The sequence below is a fragment of the Monodon monoceros genome, unplaced genomic scaffold, assembly GCF_005190385.1.
Source record: "Monodon monoceros isolate NGI ecotype Baffin Bay Population unplaced genomic scaffold, NGI_Narwhal_1 Super_Scaffold_18, whole genome shotgun sequence".
Taxonomy (NCBI): domain Eukaryota; kingdom Metazoa; phylum Chordata; class Mammalia; order Artiodactyla; family Monodontidae; genus Monodon; species Monodon monoceros.
This window is the reverse complement of record NW_021703774.1, coordinates 158,156,840-158,176,710: the sequence shown is the minus strand read 5'-3', so window position 1 is coordinate 158,176,710 and position 19,871 is coordinate 158,156,840. Positions and strand designations below refer to the sequence as shown.

The window sequence follows — 19,871 nt, the reverse complement described above, 5'->3', positions numbered from 1 at the left end:
TACGTAGGAGTGGAATTGCTCTGTGTGAATGTTCAGCCTTACTAGGTACTACAAACAGTTTTCCAAAGTCGTTGCACTAATTCAAGCCCCCAGCAGCGGTGTACGGGAGATGCGGTGGCTGTGTGTCTTTGTGGCTGACACTTTGCTACTGCCATTTTCAAGCGTGAGATCTTGGTGTCATCTTTGTCCTCCCCCCTCCTCTCAACTCTGCTCAACCTGGTGCTGAATGTGAGGATCCCAGAATTGGGCCCGACCCAGCCCAGCTCTCAAGGAGCTCCCAGTTGGTGAGGGAGACAGCCACATAAACAATGACCACGGAGCAGGAAGGAAGGTTTTGATAAAAGTCCACCCAGATTGCTCTGGGAGCTCAAAAGCATGACATCTGCTGGAGGATCCACTGAGTATGTGAGTGGGTTTGAGTGCGTAGGGCTTTGAAGGATGTGCAGGAGATTTGGGGACATCCAGGAGACCAGAACATTCTTGGATTAATGTTCTCTGAGCAGCACCTTTGTTCCTCTCCCCCAGTCACAGCTGCTAAGTTGGGCTGGTTTCACACCTGCATTCTCCCTACCCTTTCTTTCCTCTCCTTCCCCAAGGCCCAGCCCCCACTCTGTCCTCTATCACATTTCACCGGAACTCTTCCAAGCAGCCTTGTGTCTGGCTCCTCCAGTATCCCCCACCCCCTGTGTGGTGTAGATATGGCCAGGGGCCCCAGGCACCCTCTTCTCTTCTTCTGCTTGGTCCCGGGCTTCCTCCCCAAGGCCCTGACCTGGCCTGGGCCGCTCTCTCCCCAGCGCGGGCACTGGCCGCACAGGTTGCTACATCGTTCTGGATGTGATGCTGGACATGGCGGAGTGTGAGGGGGTCGTGGACATTTACAACTGCGTGAAGACCCTCTGCTCCCGGCGCGTCAACATGATCCAGACTGAGGTGGGGTTGCAGCCCTCTCCCCGCTTCCCCTCCAGCAGGAGTGTCCCTCATTCAGGAGCTTGAAGCTGGTGGAGTGTGTCAGAAGGGTGTCCTAGGATGTCCCCTTGTTCATTCCCATCCCTGAACTCGGCCGGCCAGCCTCTTAGGGTCTTCCCAAACTCAGCTCCACTGTGTTCAGTTGGGTGAGGTCAGACAGCACTGCGCCAAGGTCATAGGTTCTACAGTCAAGACATAATGCTTACTGGGTTTGTCTCCTCACTAGACGTGTGACCCTGGGCTGTCCCCTCACCTTCAGAGCTTCTCATAGGGTTATTATGGGGATGAAATATGAGATAAGTGAGCAAACATCCCTGAAGGTTGCTTCAGGTACAGTGGGTCCAACCTGTAGTAACAGGTGGTTGGACTCCACCTCAGAGCAACCCGGCCTCAAACATGAGCTTGCCTCCCCCCTCAACCCTAAAATCTCTAACTTCTGCTCCCCTCCTGGTTCCTCATATTCTCATCTCCTGCTCCAGGAGCAGTACATCTTTATCCATGATGCAATCCTGGAGGCCTGCCTGTGTGGGGAGACCACCATCCCTGTCAGCGAATTCAAGGCCACCTACAAGGAGATGATCCGCATTGACCCTCAGAGTAATTCCTCCCAGCTGCGGGAGGAGTTCCAGGTGGGGCATGAGTGTATGTGTGTAGGTGTGGTTTATGAGTATGTGAGTGTGTGTGTGTGTGTGTGTGTGTGTGTGTGTGTGTGTGTAGTATTGGGAGGTCCTCAGTGCTGTAGGAGTCACCGAGGGCCAAGCAGGATGCACAGAGCTGGGTTACTAGGAAGGACTTAGAGACAGTGGAGGAGGTGGTGCATCCAAGAAATTAAGAGCCCAGGCTTTGAAGTCAGATAAACCTGGGTTCAAATCCTGCCTTACCTAGTTAAGAGCTGTGAATAACCTTGAACAAATCACTTGACCTCTCTAAACCACAGTTCTCTTACCCAGAAAAGAAAGATAGTTAATATTGTCCTTGCAGTCTTTGTAGTCATTAGGATTCTTTTGGTTGCAGGTGATAGAAGTCCAGCTCAGTGGCTCTTGTAACTGAAAAGTCTGAGGATGTGCAGCTTTGGTTATGGCTGGATCCAGGGGTTCAAATGATGATGCCAAGATTTAGTCTGTGTCCGTTTTTGGTTCTGCTTTCTCCTGTTTTTGGTTTCATTCTCAGACCCACACTCTGGCCCCTCACGGTGTCAGGCTTACGTTATCTTTGCCGTCAGAAGACTCTGGAAGAGGGCAGTTCATGCTCCCAACAGCCCCAATAAAAGTCCCAACCAGACTCTCATGTGCCCATTTCTGAGCTGATCACTGGGACCAGAGAGATGGAGCACACTGATCGGCCTAGGCCTGGTTCTCGGGGCAGGGCCAGTCTCACCATGTCACATGACTGAGGTGGGAGAAGGCTGGTTCGCCAGAGAAGTTTGAGCATGGTCACTGGGTACGGAGAGACCCCAGATGTCCTTTCTACTCCAAGGTTCCCGTGAAGGTTCGGTGGTACGTGCCGGGTACCTGGCACTCTAGGATGGCCATAGAGTGATGTCACAGGAAATGTTCTCTGTGATTCCTGGAGAAGGATGTTGAGCCCTGAGGACCATGAGAGACTGGGTTCCCTGATAGGGAGCCCCAAGAGCAAGAGAAGAAATGGAGACCCGGCGAATCAGGATGCATGAGGCATGAAGGCAGGAGGGTAGGGGAGGTGACCCAGAGTCCCTGGCTTGCTATTGTGCCAGGTGTCCCTTGACAGGGCCATGATGGAGGAAGGTGACCACCTGTGTCAGTCCCTGGAGTCTGCTTTGTGGAAGATATGGGGTTTCAGGGCTTAGCTCCTTGCAAGCACCTGGTAATGATCCTCATGGCGCCATCTGTGTATTGAAAGCTGTGCCTGTGCCAGGCTTGATATTATCTCACTTATCCTCCCAGCAGCCCCGTGAGGTAGGCATATTATTATCCCATTTTACAGTTGAGGGAAAATGAGGCTGAGAGATACAGTAGCTTGTCTAAAGTTACATAGGTGCTGAGGAGGCAGACTCCAGTCCCCAGAGCTCTGTCCAGGCCCTGGCATCCTGGAGACAGGGAGCCTGTATCCCTCCCTCTCTCCCTTCCCTCTGGACCTCAGTTTCTCCATCCATTAAATGGGCCTAATAACCCAGCCCCATCTCCTTCATGGGGCTGGGAGGAGGCCCCACAAACACAGGAGTCACCTCCCTTTCCTCTCCCCACTCCTTGTAGACGCTGAACTCGGTCACGCCGCCGCTGGATGTGGAGGAGTGCAGCATCGCTCTGCTGCCCCGGAACCGGGACAAGAACCGCAGCATGGACGTCCTGCCGCCTGACCGCTGCCTGCCCTTCCTCATCTCCACCGACGGGGACCCCAACAACTACATCAACGCAGCCCTGACAGATGTGAGGGCACGGGGGTGCCCACGGGGGTGGGGTGGGCTCTGGGACTCTCCCACCCAGCGGCATCTGGGAAGGTCCAGGAGCCAGGGGGGCAGAGCTGAGGGCTCTGATTAGGGGGACCGTCTGCCTTTTTTGGGACCAGGCCCATTGTGTGGTCCTCCTTCCCCCAAGGGTCCTTTATTCAGGGCACTTAAGCCAGTGTCCCCCTTCAGGTATTACCACTGGCCTGAATAGAAGTCTGGGTGGTGGAGTTCAGACAGGGCTGTCTCCAGGTTCAGGCCCAGCAGAGCCTGGGGTAGGATGAGTGATTCGAGGGCTTTGACTGGGGAGGCTGGGAGGGTTTGCGGTTGGGACTTGAGATTTGATGTCTGGAGCCAGGGGAGCTTGTCTTGGGGTGGTCGAGCTAGAGCCTGCCCAGGACCTGGCCTGGAGTAGTGACTTGTTCCCTGGGCCCAGCCTGGCCATGGTCTGAGGGCTCAGGAGCTGTTTAGGAGCCCCTTCCCTTGCTCCCAGCTCAGGGGGCTCCACCGCCTTTACTGGGCATTGCAAGCAGAGCAGGGGCTTTAGGGTCCAGTGAATAACTCCCAGGTGCTGCTACCTGAGGGGGATGAGTCTGGGAGTGTCCCCTCACCCCTTCCCCAACTGGACCCAGTTGAGAGAGAGGTGTAGAGGCCAGACAGGTGGAGGTAAAATGTTACCGTTTTAAGAAAGCCAGTGGCACTGGAGAATGTGACTTCAGTGATGTGGCTAAGTGGACTGGCTGCTCCTTCAGCCCTCAGGCAGGCAGACCGGTCCTCCCGGCCACAGCTGTCCAGCCACAGCCCCACTCATGCCCCCTACATCAGGGATAGGCCTTTCCTGCGGCAGGGAGCAGCAGCAGTTGAATGCATACCTTCTGAGGACAGGACGGGCTGGCCTGGAAAAAGCAGGGAAGGGGCCGAGCTCAGCACGCTCCGTCCTCATCCCAAACTTGCCCATGGGAGGAGTGCGTGAAGGTGGGCCGAGGCCAGGTGTGTCACCACTGGATGTCCCTCCACGTGGAAATGAGAGCTGAGGGGAGGGAGGTTCCCCTACAGCAGGGACGAGGGAGATGGGCCTTTCTTGGCCCAGTTCCTGGCCAGGGCCCCTTGGCACGCAGGTGCAGGGGACAGTGGGGTTTCTCTAAGGAGGGAAAGCTCCCACACTTGCTTCCCAGGGGCTTCCTGGAGCGAGCTGAAGGCAAGTGGGGGAGTGGCCCCAGCCACTGCAGGGAGTGAAGGGAGAGGGGGCCGGGGCCCTGGAGAGGAGGCAGAGGGTGCTGGCGAGCTTTGGATGGGGTCGTAGGAATCTGTGGCCTCCCTCTCAGCTTGCTCTTTGGCCTCAGCGTGCCCATCTACACATGCGGGGATGGAAAGGAGGCTCTGTGAGGTCCTGAGAGTCTCTGAGCTGGAGAGGGTCACACTGGCTCCCTGGCCTTGGATGGGAATGGGCGAGTAAGGTGGCGAAGCTTCCCTGGGGCCATGATATCTCACACACTTGATCCCAGCCATGCAAAGCCTTTTGCCTCATGAACCATGAGTCCCAGGAGCCAGGAGGCCCTGATGCTTGGGTTGTAGTGAGCTAATCTCGGGGCCAGCTGGGGTCTGTTGTGGGTGGTTAAGTCTGCAGGGAGCTCCACTGGGTGCCCAGGCCTGAGGTTTGGAGCCTGGCTGGGCCTGGCCTTCAGGAGCTGGCAATCAGGGAGCCTTCAGTGAGCCCTGGGGAGGGGGTCGGAAGAGAAGAGCATCAGGAGAGGAAGGGGGACATGCACAGGTGGGTCAAGGCAGGGCACCAGGATGAGACTTGGGGCTGGGGCACTGAAAGGGGGGAAGGCTGGTGCCAGCCCACCTGGAGGGGCAAGGTTGGGAGCAGGGAACAGAGTCAGTACCGGTCACTGGTCTGGGGTCCTGGGTTGGGGTGTCAGACCTTTGATCCGTGGAGTTGGAAGGGACCTAGCTATTTATTTATTCAAAAATATTTATTGAACCCCTACAAAGTTCTGGGCACAGGCCACACCCTGAAATCTCTGCCCTCCTGAACCTTGTATTTGGGGAATGGGTTGAGACAGTCAACAAACAAATATGCAATGGAATGTCAGTCGCTGGTGATTTCTACAAAAAACAACCAGGCAGAAGTATTTAACGTGGGTCTTGGGGTATGTGTGTGGCAATTTTTAATGAGTTCGTAAGGAGGGCCACTTTGAAGAGGTGAAGTTAAGCAAAGACCAGAAAGAAGTGAGGGAGAGAGCCATGTATACACTTGGGAAATTTGTTCCTGGCAACAGGAATAGCAGGTGCAAAGGCACTGAGGCAGGGAGCAAGCTTGGCCAGCCTCTGCCTACCATGCCCAAGCTCCCATTGCCACCCATTGGGAACCTTTTGCCCTTTAGCTCCTGGGGGCCATGGGCTTGGGCATTAGAGGTCTGGGGGCTCACCCCATCAACTCAGGCCTCAGTTGCTGGCCAGCCTCCAAATTGGGCCCTTGGAGGCAGCCTGGTCCTTTGGGGGCAGAGCTGTGGTGGGCAGGGCAGGAGGACAGTCTGTTGCAGAGGCTTGGCAATGTCGGGGCACTGAGTTCTGGTTTCCCTGCAGAGCTACACGCGGAGCGCAGCCTTCATCGTGACCCTGCACCCGCTGCAGAGCACCACGCCTGACTTCTGGCGGCTGGTCTACGACTACGGGTGCACCTCCATCGTCATGCTCAACCAGCTGCACCAGTCCAACTCCGCCTGGGTGAGGGCCCTGCTGGCCGGGCAGGCTGGCTACCTGCAGCCTAGGACCTCAGTGTATTCAAGGGCACATCTCAAAAGTCAGTGGTTGGAACCCAGCTCTGCCACCTACTTGCTGAGTAGGGACCTTAGAGGTGTCCTACTTCCTCCCAGAGCCTCAGTTTCCTTGTCTGTAAAACGAGGCTCAGACTAGAGAAAAATAGCTGTTCTTTATGGAGCATCTGATGTATGCCAGGGACTCTGCTTTGCACTTACGGGCTTCAGGTGAGAAAATTAAGACCCAGAGAGGTGAAGTGACTTCTCCAAGGTCACATAGCTGGGCAGTGGCAGAGCTGTGCCCCCTACCCTGGGCTGCCTCCTCCCAGAGCCTCTGCTTTTTCAGTCACTCAACGAAACTGCTCATGATGGGGGCCTTTGAGGCAGAGTAAAATTCCAGCCTCCTTACCTTCCGACTGTTTGATCTAGGGTAAGTTAATCTACCTCTCCGAGCCTCAGCTTCCTTCTCTGTGAAATGGGGACTATCACAGCACCTGTTCTCTCAGGGGCTATTGTCAGGACCACGTGGGATGTACGCTTAGCACTGTGTCATGCCCGGCACATGGCAGGTGCTCAGGACATGGCAGGGATGAAGATGACGAGGGTGACAGTCGCTTCTGAGCTTGGTCCAGACACTGGTCAGTGATTTCAGCCTAGGCGCAGCTACCCTCATTTCCTTTCAGGGCTCCCAAAGCTGGAACTCCTGGGAGGAACAGACGCCCAGCCTTCCACCCTGCATGACCATCTTCTCTAGATCTCTGGGCCCCCGCTCTCCCCAGGTCCCCATCCCAGGAGGCCCAGGAAGATTTGCTGTAAAATGAGCATGACAGCCTCTTAATGGCTGCCTGGGGAAGATGGTTAACTGGGTTCTTTGCAAGTGAGGTGCTTGGTATAAATGACCTAGAACTGCAGGGTAATGGGCTCCAGCACCTGGACAGGGAATCCCATGTGGCAAGGACCTGCCCTTGCTCAGATGGAGGCGAGGGACCCATAGGGAGTCTCACACAGATGTCATTCACTGGTCACCCATTTGCTCATTCATTCAACCACCTTTCCTCACGGGCCACTCCCTGTCAGCCTGGTGGGGAGACAGAAGAACACACGGCCCCTCCCAGATCTCACGGTCCAGGGGTAAGCAGGTACAAAAACTGATCATGACAGCAGAGGGAGAGGGCTATCATGGAGCTGGCACAGGGACACACAAGAGCCTGGGGGGATGATTGATCAGGGAGGGCTTCCTGGAGGAGGTAATATCTGAGCCGAGATGTGTAGGAAGGGTAGAGTTAACTAGGTGAAGAGGTGGGAGATGAGTGATCCATGGAGAGGGAGCAGCATGTGTAAAGGCCTGAATGCAAGGAGTTGCCAGGCCCCAGGCAAAGGAGGAAGGTAGTGTCCTCTCTTCGTGGTCAGAGAGGGAGGCAGATGGAGCATGGTGTTGTCTGGGAGGAGCCTAGGGACCATTTCACAGATGGAGAAACTGGGGCCCAGAGAAAGGAAGAGCCTTGCTAGAAGGCTGCTAGAAGCTGGGGCCTTGGACCAGCTGCCCAGAGGACCCGTGTATGTACGTGTGTGTGGGCTGCTTCTCCTGTGTCCTTCCACTGTCTTGAGTCTGTGGCCTGGAGGGGGTACATTTAGGACCCTGACTGCACGGAGGGATCTTGGGGCAGGAGTCGGGGTGCTGAGCTGTGTTGCAGCACAGGGACACCTCACGTCTGTGAGCTGATGCTGGAGGGCCGAGGCAGCAAGAGAGAGGGCCGTGGGGCAGGGGTGCTGGCGTGGGTGGGGGTGATCTGAGGCCTGTCCCTGGAAGAAGGCAACTTCGTGTAGATGTGTGTGTTGGTGAGTGTGTTGGGTGTAGCTGTCTCGTGGCACGGCAGTGAGTGTCCGTGTACCACTATAAAGGGTTTGCCTTGGCTGACCTGAGTGTGTCAGTACAAACGCACTGGGGCGGTCCTGCACTGCGGTCTGATGGGTGAGCAGTGGGATGTGGGGGGAACTGAAGGTGAGTCTGGAGTGAATGGTGGGCCCCAGACAAGCGTGCAAGTCTGGGGGTGGGCGTGGGCGGTAGCTGCCCAGCCGGCTCAGCTCAGCTCCGCTCCGCCCCCTCTGCCCACGCTCCCAGCCATGCCTGCAGTACTGGCCTGAGCCTGGCCGGCAGCAGTATGGCCTCATGGAGGTGGAGTTCGTGTCAGGCGCAGCGGACGAGGACTTGGTGACCCGCGTTTTCCGGGTGCAGAACATCTCTCGGGTGAGTGATCTGGGAGCTCCAGGATGAGAACCTTGGTGGGGGCTGAGTGGCTTTGAATGACCCTCTTGAGGTCCCCAGGGGGCCGTGCAACCCTTGGCACTCATGTCCCCTGGCTGATTGCCCGCACCCCCAGCTGCAGGAGGGGCACCTGCTGGTGCGACACTTCCAGTTCCTGCGCTGGTCTGCGTACCGGGACACGCCGGACTCCAAGAAGGCCTTCCTGCGCCTGTTGGCCGAGCTGGACAAGTGGCAGGCAGAGAGTGGGGACGGGCGCACCATCGTACACTGCCTGTGAGTGCCGGCCCTCCCTCGGCTGGGAGGAGGGGTCAGGGCCCCACGGGACCGGGGCAGAGGCCAGTGTGAGAGAGGGCCTCGGGGCTGTGGCACCCAAACCCTGAGCTCCCAGACAGCGCGGCCTGGACTCTGCCCAGCCAGGCGAGGCTGGCCCTGCCTTCCATGGAGGAGCCCAGTCACTTTCCAGGGTGTGGACTCAGTCCTGAACACCCGCCCAGTACCCTCTGTGTGATGTTTGACTTCGCCAATTTAATTAGAGAGAGTTTTGTCAGAATAGTTAGTTTAGCCCATGATACGGTAATATACTTTTCAAATCAACGGAATTCTGGTCTTTGTTCATGTCTGTATGTATGTAGCTTTTTTCATTCATTCATTCACATGCCTCATTCACAGATTCGTTTATTCACTCACATCTGGGTGCAGTCACTTCTTTGCCTCCCACTTTTTCATGCTTTCAGCACTTACCCTTCCCTGTGTCAGGCTGGGCACATCGGGGGCAGGGACAGGGAGCTGAGTCAGGCAGGGCGTGACCCTCGAGGGCTTTTGGTTCTAGTGGGAGAGACCCCTTGAGAAAGGGACAGAGGGCCTAGTCCGTCCCCCATCTCCCAAGAGGAACCCCACACCCCAGGTCACAGGGAACAGTGGAGGGAGAGGGCTGGGGACTGGGGGAATGGGAGGGTCTCCGTGTGAGAGGCCATGGGTCTGACTGGGAGTGTATCTGTGTTACTAGGGGTGGCTGGTGTTCCCAGTGTTTGTTTTCTCTCCAGCTCTCTGGTTTTTTGCTTGCTGCCTTGCAGTCCTCTTCTGTCGCTGGCTTTGTCTCAGTGTCTTTCTCTTGGAGTGTGTCTGGCCTCCTTTCTCTCGAATCTGCTCTGTTTCTCCTGGAAGCTCTGCCTTCCTAGATACCTTCCACTTGGGATGCTAGTCTGTTATCCCCTTAACCTTCTCTTCCTGCTGCTGCCTCTGGGCTCCCTGACTCCTCCCATCTGGGTTCCCTGCCCCGCCCCTCCCTTCTGGATTCCCTGGCCCTGCTCTGCCCTTCACCCTTGAGTTCGCCCTACCCACCAAGCCCAGCCCCAAATCTTTCGTGTCTCTCCTTTAGAAATGGGGGCGGCCGCAGCGGCACCTTCTGCGCCTGCGCCACGGTCCTGGAGATGATCCGTTGCCACAACCTGGTAGACGTTTTCTTTGCTGCCAAAATGCTTAGAAACTACAAACCCAATATGGTGGAGACCCTGGTGAGGCGCCATGTACCCCTTGCCCAGCCACTTCCAACTTCCCGGTCCACGCCCGGCCAGGCCCCTCAGCACCCCTCTCCCTTATCTGGCCCCCACAGTTGGGCCTTGGGTTCTAGTCCTCTGGTGCCAAAATGTTACCCCCATTTCTCCCCTTCTCCCCATCGATGGGGCAGGGCTCATGCTTGCCCCTTTGCCCCAGTACTAGGGTACTAGGGAGGGACCAGGCTGGTGATTCCTTCTCTCCCTCTCCCAGGATCAGTACCACTTCTGCTATGATGTGGCCCTGGAGTACCTGGAGGGACTGGAGTCAAGATAGCAGGGGCCCCTGGCCTGGGGCACCCACTGCGCACTCAGGGCCAGGCCCACCATCCCGGACTGACATGGAAGACCTGCACCCCCAACTCTGCTCAGCTGTAGCCCTCACAGGGAAATTACTGGAGTGGGCGCTGGGCCATCCTGGTGCCCCCTTCCACTGTGGGCAGGGCCTTTCAGCACCTCCGTGGGTACGCTGCGGGCCAAGGAGGAGCTTAGCAAGACTGCAGCCCAGCCCACCTCCGCGGGGTCCTGCAGGCCTTCTGAGAGGCCTGGCGCTGCCCGGCAGAGTGACGGGCTCAGAACTGCCGGCTCTGGGAGACCCAGGCTCAAGCCCCCTGGATTGCATCCCAGCCCTAGGCAGAGATGAGTGAAGCCCTGTAGAGCAAGTGCTAGGCCAGGGTTTCCACCCAGCTTGGCTGGACATGGGTAGAGAGTGCACTGGGGCTTGGCATCTAGCATCCCATCTGGCCTAGCCCCTGAGGGTCCTGGGGAGACTGGGCTCTGCCCTGATTTGCCAGTGGGCACTTCAGACTCGTCCTCCCAGGGGGAACGTCAGCTCCCTCCTCCACCCGCTGCCTCCCTGCAGCCCCGGGGATATTTTGCTCATGATCCCTACCCACCCTCCATTTCTGCTTCCCTGAATGTGCTCTGAGCTTCCCCGAACCGGGATCTGCCCATCCCTACCCTGTCCCGTGTGGGGTCCCTTCCCTGCTTGACCCAATGTCTGCAGAATGAAGTCACCTCAGCCCCCACTGCCTATAACTTTCAGGCCTCACTGGCTGGGTCCTGGGTCAGTGACAATCTGCAAGGCTGAATGACAGCCCCTGGGGTTGAGGTCCCTGTGGCTTCTGGTCAGGCTGGCCACCGGGACGCTATTAAATAAGGGGTGCTCAGCACCTCTAGAGTTTGGAGAAAGAAGGTATATTTTGGGATGGAGGATCTATGCTTTTGTTGTTTATTTTATTTTTTGATGGGGGGGGTGGGAAGTTCTCTTTAAAATGGGGCAAGCCACACCCCCATTCCGTGCCTCAATTTCCCCATCTGTAAACTGTAGATATGACTACTGACCTACCTCGCAGGGGGCTGTGGGGAGGCATAAGCTGATGTTTGTAAAGCGCTTTGTAAATAAACGTGCTCTCTGAATGCCACAGAGCAGCCTTATGTGTGTCTGGCCGGCCTGACTGGGGCCTGCTCACCTGCCCCCAGCCTCCCAGTGCGGCGGGAGGGCCCTGGTCTGGCCTCGAATTGTCCATCCATAAAATAGGGGGAGGGGCATGGACCAGAGCATCGTTCAGGGGCCTTCCACTTGCAGAGCTGGTTCCAAGGGACCTTGGCTGTTGCTGTCTCCACCCAAGCCTCTGAAGCACTTACTCAGACAGGGGGCTTTATCCTGAGACCTCCGAGGGCCACAGAGCTAGCTGCCTCTGAACCCCTGGGGGCCTGGATCTAGGTTGAGCTCCTTCGCATCCAGCATGGGAAGCTCAGGCTCCAGTGTCAGGCAGATGGTCCCCACCATCTGTGAGACCCGGGGCAAATCAGCTGCCTCTCCTGGCCTTGGTTTCTCGTCTGTAAAATGGGGACAATTCTATCATGATGAGATGAGGTAGTGGTTAAGTGCCTATGTGGTGCCAGGTGTGCAGAAAGAGCTCCATTTAAAACACAACAGAGATAGGACAGAGCAGACACATATCTCGTGGGGATGATTGTCCAGCTGCCTGAGTCCAGCCCATTCCCAGTCTCTGGCTTCCTCAGGGGGTGCAGTGGGAGGAGGAGTGCCCTGGCTGGCAGGGCCCTGAGTCACTCCTGGCTCTGTCACAGACTTGCTGTAGGACGTGGTGAAGACAATTCCTGTTTCTGGGTGTCAGTTTCTTCATATGAAGACTGGCTCTGTGATGTACTGATTCTGTTCACACACTGGCTGACCCTGCCTCAGTTTCTCCATTGGTTAAAGGATGTGACCCATTCTAATGACCTCGTAATTCAACATCCTTTAATCTGAATTAAACAATTTTTAGACAGTATGATCCCATTTAGCTAAGGCACAAACTAACACCCTCACACTCATTCTGAACTGACCACTAAGCCTTACCTGATGGGCTGCAAATGTATGTCATAGATACTGGCCAAGCAATAGAGTATAACTTGCTTTGACCAACAGAATGTGGCAGAATTGACATCAAGTGAGCTCTGGCTTCTAGACCTCAAGGGGCGTTGCAGCTTTTGATTTTGCCCTCTTGGCACTCTGCCACGTAATGAAACCTGTCTTGCCTACTGGGAGATTTGAGGGCATGTGGAGAAGAGCCAACATGTGGTGAATGAGGCCATCTTGGGCCCTCCAGCCTGGCTGACCTGTCAGGTGAGTGTACTTATATGATTAAATGTAGCAGAAACTGCCCAACCAACTCCCAGAACTGGAAGAGATAATTGTTCTTTCTTTTAAGCCAGTAAGTTTGTGGATTGTTTGTTATGCAGCAAAAGCTAACTGATACATATGTGTTCTGTGCAGTGGGTCAGTGCGGCCCTGCTTCTCCCTTCATCAGGTGCTGAGTTCCTTAAGGGCAGGAAGTGTTTCTGTGTCCATCTGAGTGTATCCACTTCTCAGCAAAGCACTGGACTTGGAGCTGATGCTCAGGAAATGTTGGTGTGAGGGAGGGAGGGAGGGTGGTGTGGTTCTGCCTGTCTGTCTGGCCTTACTTGACCTTTCAGAGGAGCTGGGAGGGTGGGTTGTGTATTAGGAGAAGCACCAGCTCCAGAATCAGCAAGCCAAGCTCCCACATCCCCCCAGCTGGTGACCTTGCTCAAGTTCCCAAATCACCCCAGGTTCAGTTTCTTAATCTAGAGAATGGACATAGCATTACCTACTTGCAGGATTGGTTGTGAAGTCTGGAGATAAAATTGTTTAAAAAGAACTAGCAGAGTCCCTGGTGACATTACTGGCCCTTAGTAAATGCCATCTCTTACCATAATACTGAAGTCTCTGGATAGTAAATGTGATCACCATTGCCTGTCGCTGAGCACCTGCAGGCTTTGTCTCTTACTTAATCCACACAACAGCTTTTCAAAGTAGGGGCCACTACCCCTTCATTTTAGAGATGAGGAGACGGAGGCTGAGGGAGGCATTTCCTCACCTAAAGTCACAGCCATTGCACGGCAGAGCCCGGACTTGAACTTGAACACACGCTGGGCTGACTCCAAAGCCCGGGCCTTTAACTGCTCTGCTCTGTGCCTGTCCGGGTGGCGTTGAAAGCCAGACGATCCCTTGATACAACACCAAATGGGTGATCTGTGGCCTGGGCGCTGATTTTCAAATGCTGTGAAATGTGTCAGAGGCAGTGGCCTCTCAAACAAGGCTGCCTGGAGCACAAGAAGATGAATGGTCCAGCCTGGCTCTGCCCAGGGCCACGGGCAGAGCAGATGTGGGGTAGAAGCCCCCGCCCGCCCCACTGCAGTAAATAGGATTTCCACAAATACCGAGGGGCCGGCTGCCTATTGGCCCTGATTGGGACATGTTATATATCCCGGGCACCCAGGAGATGGAGCCGTGACTTTGACAGACGCTAAGGCCATTTGCAAAGCCCTAATTGAGAGCGGGGCCTGGCTGCTCCCTGTCACTAGGCTCCTGCTGGCCTCTCCCAGCGGCCTCTGCTGGACAGGGGCTTAATAGATACCCCCAGGGCTGAGGCCACTGCAGAAATAACGGTGTCTTCATGTGGGCAGAACCTACCTTGTGATGTGGTGACATGAGCAGGGACGATGGCGTCCAAGACTCTTGGTCCGCGGGCCTCCTACTCTCAGGGGCACTGAGATGGGTCCTGACCTTCAGTGAGCCTCGGGGGCCTCATCCAAGAAATGGGAGAAGAAAGAACCAGAGGCTGTGGTGCTCCCAGGGCAGTGGGAGGCTGGGTGGTGTTGATGGAATTGGAGGGACCTATGGTTTCAACAGGTTCAGGCCGAGCGACGTCCTGCTGGTGCAGGACGAGAGCCTTGGACGTGGTGATGTGAAAAAGCAAAGCTCCACGTCCTGGCTATTGTAAATAGTGCAGCAATGAACAACCTAAATGTCTGTCGAGAGATGAATGGATAAAGAAGATGTGGCACATACATACAATGGAGTATTACTCAGCCATAAAGAGAAACGAAACTGAGTTATTTGTAGTGAGGTGGATGGACCTAGAGTCTGTCATACAGAGTGAAGTAAGTCAGAAAGGGAAAAACAAATACTGTATGCTAACACATATATATGGAATCTAAGAAAAAAATGGTACTGATGAACGTAGTGGCAGGGCAAGAATAAAGATGTAGACATAGAGAATGGACTTGAGGACATGGTTGGGGGGAGGGGGAAGCTGGGGTGAAGTGAGAGTAGCATCGACATTTATACACTACCCAAATGTAGAATAGTTAGCTAGTGGGAAGCGGCTGCACAGCACAGGGAGATGAGCTCGGTGCTTTGCGATGACCCAGAGGGGTGGGATAGGGAGGGTAGGAGGGAGGCTCAAGAGGGAGGGGAGATGGGGGTATATGTATGCATATGGCTGATTCACTTTGTTGTACAACAGAAACTAACACAGTACTGTGAAGCAATTATACGCCAATAAAGATCTATTAAAAAAAAAAAAGAAGCTCTATTCGGCACTTAGATGGCACAGGGCGAGTTGCCAAGTGCTCCTTGTGGATTGCCCTGTCATCCTCCAAGGAGGCCGGTGAGGCAGGAATCTTTGTCACCCCCACTTTATAGGTGAGGAGATCGGGGCTCCACGAGCTTAAGCGACCTGTCCAAGGTCACAGAGCCATCGAATGACTGGCAAATAGCAGCAGCCAGAGCGATCGCTTGAAAAAGTACGCCAGGTCCCAGCACCAGCCGCTCAGACCCTCAGTGACCTCCCACTGCTCGGTGGGCGGAGCTGAGTTCCTGGCCGTGGCCTCCGAGGTCCTGCCTGACGGGGCTCTGCCTTCTCTCTGCGTGTCTCTCCTGCTCCTTTTGTCACTCGGGCATCACTTCTCCTCACTGCCCTGAGCTCTCGGCCTGGACGCCCTGCAGCAGTCTCTGTGTGGCTGGTCCTTCTTGGTGTCCAGGTCCCAGCTCAGATGCCCCCTAGAGAGGCCCTCCCTGACTGCCCTGAGGGGACCCCCTGCCCCACTGTCCTGTCTCAGGGCCTCACCCCTTGTATGTCCCTCCTTGCTCTCCCACAGTGGGTGATGAGCTTATTTATTCATGGGTTATTTGTTCACTGTCTCGCCCTCCAGACTGTGAGATGGCGGGGGCCATGTGAATCCGGTACCCCTGTGTCCCCAACACTGAGCACGGGTGCCTGGCACGTGCCAGACACTCAATGAATATTTGCTGAATAAATGAAAGTTGCAGAGGGAGGACACGAACTCAGGCCTGCCTTGCTCCAGAACCCATACTCTGAAACACATTATTTTAGTCTTCCAGATGGTCAAATGGCTTGATGCCATTTGAGGCCTTGTTCCAGTGCTGGCTTGGCCACCACCATGCTGTGTTGCCTTGGGTAATCACCTGCCCTCTCTGGGGCTCTGATCTGTCCAGTGAGGAGGTGGAATCAGGTAGGGCACCGATGGTTCAATATTAGTGACAATGGGGCTGGCATTGTTTGGTGGTGGTGCCAGGCCACTGGCCTGAGCATCTGCTCTCTGAGTCTGGTGAAACCTTGGGTGTGGTTTGGGGCTTTGGTCTGATGGGTCTGGGCACCTACCCTAGCAGGTCCTTGGATTACATTTAATACAGACATCATCCCTAATCTTCCCAGCAACCCTGAGGTAGGTACAGCCAAAACCATTTGATATATGAGGAAACAGGCTCAGAGAGGTGAGGCGAATTGCTTAAGGTCACACAGCCACTAAAGAACCAAGTCAGAATTAGAACCCATGTCACTTGACTCCAAAGTCCTTGCTCTTGTGATCCTCACAGAATTCTGGAGAATCTGAACCACATTAACTACTTGCCGTTTCTCTTGTCCATGGATCAACCTTCCCTCTCAACACTTGCTCAAGCCAGGCTGAGCCACAGACAGCTGCAGATTGGCTTAGCTGAGGCCCACAGTCGAAGAGCCTCCCAGACTCAGTGCTTGTCACCTAGTAGGCCTGCTGATAATGCTGTTGGATGAACATTTGAATGTCCGTTGAATCTGAAGACGGTGGGGCTGGCCTGAGTCAGCAGGAGCCATGGAGCTGAGAAAGACTCTTCAAAAGAAATGAAATGCATCTCAACTCACTTCCTACTTACTCCCAGGGGTGGGGAGAGGGAACCTGTCCAGGAATTTTATTTTCTGTTCATTTGAAAGCTGAACAATGTGGCTTTCTTGAGCTGTGTGTATCATGGGACTGCATTCTCTTTCTGAAGAGCACTGGGGGGCAGAGTTCACTCCCTAGGGCTACAACCCCTGCCTGCCCCACCCTCTGCGAAAGGCAGAGAAACCCTTGCTCCTCTAGCCTTTTCCCCTGACGGACTCGTTGCTCCCTTCCATTTATGTCTCTCCCACGTACCAGTTATCTATTTTTTTTATCTCTGAGATTCAAATACATCCTTCTTTGCCCTGCTTTGAGATACTGGAGCTGGACCCTGTAAACAGTTCTCTTTTGCCAACTGGAGCAATGTTAGGCTTTGTCAATAGGGGGCACTAGAGGGACACCGTAGGTGATAGCAGGAGTGCGCCGCCATTCCAGCTTCTCATCCTCCACCCATCCTCTTTTTTTTTTTTTTTCTCAGTACGGGAGCCATGACCTCAGTGGCCCTTGTGGACCAGTTCTGGATGTATCCTCAAGCTTCACTCTCCAAAGGGCCTTTTCTACAGACAAGTGCTATAGCCCATATTCCCTGGCATGTTTCTTAGCCACTGGAGGCTGCACGTTCTTATGGTCCTCAAACCCTCCCTGAAGAGGTCTGAATCTCAGTCTTGGGGGAAGACTTTCTCCTCAGTCTTTTAGTTCCATCATTATTCGCTCTCCCTCAGCCTAGACATATTAGCTGCTTTTTTTTTTTTTTGCAGACTACTTTTTCTTCTGGGTGTTTCTTTCTTGCTGCTTCCATGTTCCTTAGAATCCTCTTTCAACCCCTGTTAGTAATTCATCACCTTTGCTAGTTAACAATTCTTTATATTAAAAAATTCCATGCTCAGTTTATGGGTTCTGAACTCTGTCTCTTGACTGGACTCTAATCGATATAGAATGGGGAGCAGGGGTGGACCCCGGAACAGACCTTCAAAGGTGGGGTTTTGATTGGTCTCGTTGTGCCCTTGGGCTTGAGCACAGTGCTGTGCTCCTCGCCAATGGGACATGGGATGCTACTAATCAACAGCAGAGCGGCACCGTAATTATGCTATCACCTGTGATGGATTTTGATGCAGTGCTAATTGAAGCAAGTGTCTGGGGAGCCCAAGTGATTAGTGCACTTGACCATCGTGTCAGTAATTACGACTGCAAAGACTGTGGTGTGACATGGATTTTTTTTTTAACATCTTTATTGGAGTATAATTGCTTTACAATGGTGTGTTAGTTTCTGCTGTATAACAAAGTGAATCAGTTATACATATACATATGTCCCCATATCCCCTCCCTTTTGCGTCACCCTCCCACCCTCCCTACCCCACCCCTCTAGGTGGACACAAAGCACCGAGCTGATCTCCCTGTGCTATGCGGCTGCTTCCCACCAGCTATCTATTTTACATTTGGTAGTGTACATATGTCCATGCCATTCTCTCACTTTGTCCCAGCTCACCCTTGCCCCTCCCCGTGTCCTCAAGTCCATTCTCTATGTCTGCGTCTTTATTCCTGTCCTGCCCCTAGGTTCTTCAGAACTTTTTTTTTTTTTAGATTCCATATATATGTGTTAGCATACAGTATTTGTTTTTCTCTTTCTGACTTACTTCACTCTGTATGACAAACTCTAGGTCCATCCACCTCACTACAAATAACTCAATTTCGTTTCTTTTTATGGCTAACATTCCATTGTATGTATGTGCCACATCTTCTTTATCCATTCATCTGTCAGTGAACACTTAGGTTGCTTCCAGTGACATGGATTCCTGAATGTACTGGAGCACTCACTCGAAAGAAAATCATAAGTTCAGGTCATTTAATTCTCAGCTCAAACCATGATTTGAGAACAACAGAGCTTCCATGGCATCTTTAAAAGAAACTTATTTCATGTAGCCACAGGGCTGATATTGCTGAAAAGAAAATATAAAATTTAATGGTGTGGGTCACAGAATTTAAACGTCAGTTAACTTTACAGCATTGCCAAGTTTCTCACATGAGAGTTTGGAAATAAGTTAGGAAAGAAAGGGATCCTGAAACGTCTGGTAGAGACATCTGGTTGGACTCAGATGAAATGGAAAGCCACTCTGAGGCTCACTTTACCAATGGGAAGAACTGTCCCTGGCTTCCCTGGTGGCCCAGTGGTTAAGAATCCGCCTGCCAATGACATGGGTTTGAGCCCTGGTCTGGGAAGATCACACATGCCGCGGAGCAACTAAGCCCGTGCACCACAACCACTGAGCCTGCGCCCTAGAGCCCGCGAGCCACAACTACTGAAGCCCGCGCGCCTAGAGCCCATCCTCCGCAACAAGAGAAGCCACCGCAATGAGAAGCCCGTGCACTGCAACGAAGAGTAGCTCCCGCTCTCCGCAGCTAGAGGAAGCCCGCGTGCAGCAACGAAGACCCAACGCAGACAAAAATAAATAAATAAGAAAGAAAGAACTCTCCCTCTTGTATCTAAAGAGACTAGTTTTCCTTTGTTTGAAAACTCTGTGATATGGGGCATATACCCTGAAAAGGGATGACCATTTTCCTCAAGACATAACACAAGCATCCTTTGTTGTCATTAGATCTGTAATGAAGGTCAAATCTCGACATGCTCCAAAGGGTCAGGTACATACTGGGGCCCAGGAGGAGACAGTTTATACAGTAGAAGAATGGCAAGCTTTGACATAATCCTGGGGAATATATATGGACTTGATTCTAAGGGTGGAAGAGAATACTAAATCATTCTGAATTCATAGATGTAGAGTCAGGATTTAAAGTGTCAGCTTGTACAGCTGAAGGTGGCTCTAACATTTTAGTTGGTTGACTGAAACTTGGACTTGAAAATGACTTACATTCAATGAGTGGAGATGCTGGAGTTTCCATGGAATAATGTGGAAGAAGGATTCCAAAGTCGTCTTTTTTTGAAGGATAATCTATTTTATTTATTTTATTTTTATTTTTTATTTTTACAGTAGGTCCTTGTTGGTTATCTGTTTTAAATATAGCAGTGTGTATATGTCAATCTCAAACTCCCAATCTATCCACGCCCTGCCCTTCCCCCTGGTAACCATAAGTTTATTCTCTAAGTCTGTGAGTCTGTTTTTGTTTTGTAAATAAGTTCATTTGTATCATTTTTTAAAAAAGATTCTGCATATAAGCGATATCATATGATATTGGTCTTTCTCTGTCTGACTTACTTCACTCAGTATGGCAATCTCTAGGTCCATCCATGTCACTGCAAATGGCATTATTTTGTTCTTTTTTATGGCTGAGTAGTATTCCATTGTATATATGTACCACATCTTCCTTATCCATTCATCAGGCGATGGGCATTTAGGTTGCTTCCGTGTCTTGGCTATTGT

At 53.3% G+C, this 19,871-nt stretch overlaps 1 protein-coding gene across 1 annotated transcript in view; it reads left to right on the top strand.

Annotated features, from left to right (window-relative positions):
* Positions 1-11,393, top strand: part of PTPRU (protein tyrosine phosphatase receptor type U) — an 88,281-nt gene extending 76,888 nt beyond the window's left edge. Inside the window, exons 23-30 of the mRNA XM_029227027.1 lie at positions 795-930; positions 1,446-1,595; positions 3,198-3,371; positions 5,978-6,118; positions 8,273-8,398; positions 8,532-8,689; positions 9,795-9,930; positions 10,184-11,393. Coding sequence (XP_029082860.1) covers positions 795-930; positions 1,446-1,595; positions 3,198-3,371; positions 5,978-6,118; positions 8,273-8,398; positions 8,532-8,689; positions 9,795-9,930; positions 10,184-10,246 — 1,084 coding nt within the window. The 3' untranslated portion in view covers positions 10,247-11,393. The remainder of the gene's footprint in view (positions 1-794; positions 931-1,445; positions 1,596-3,197; positions 3,372-5,977; positions 6,119-8,272; positions 8,399-8,531; positions 8,690-9,794; positions 9,931-10,183) is intronic.
* The last annotated feature ends 8,478 nt before the right edge of the window (positions 11,394-19,871 follow it).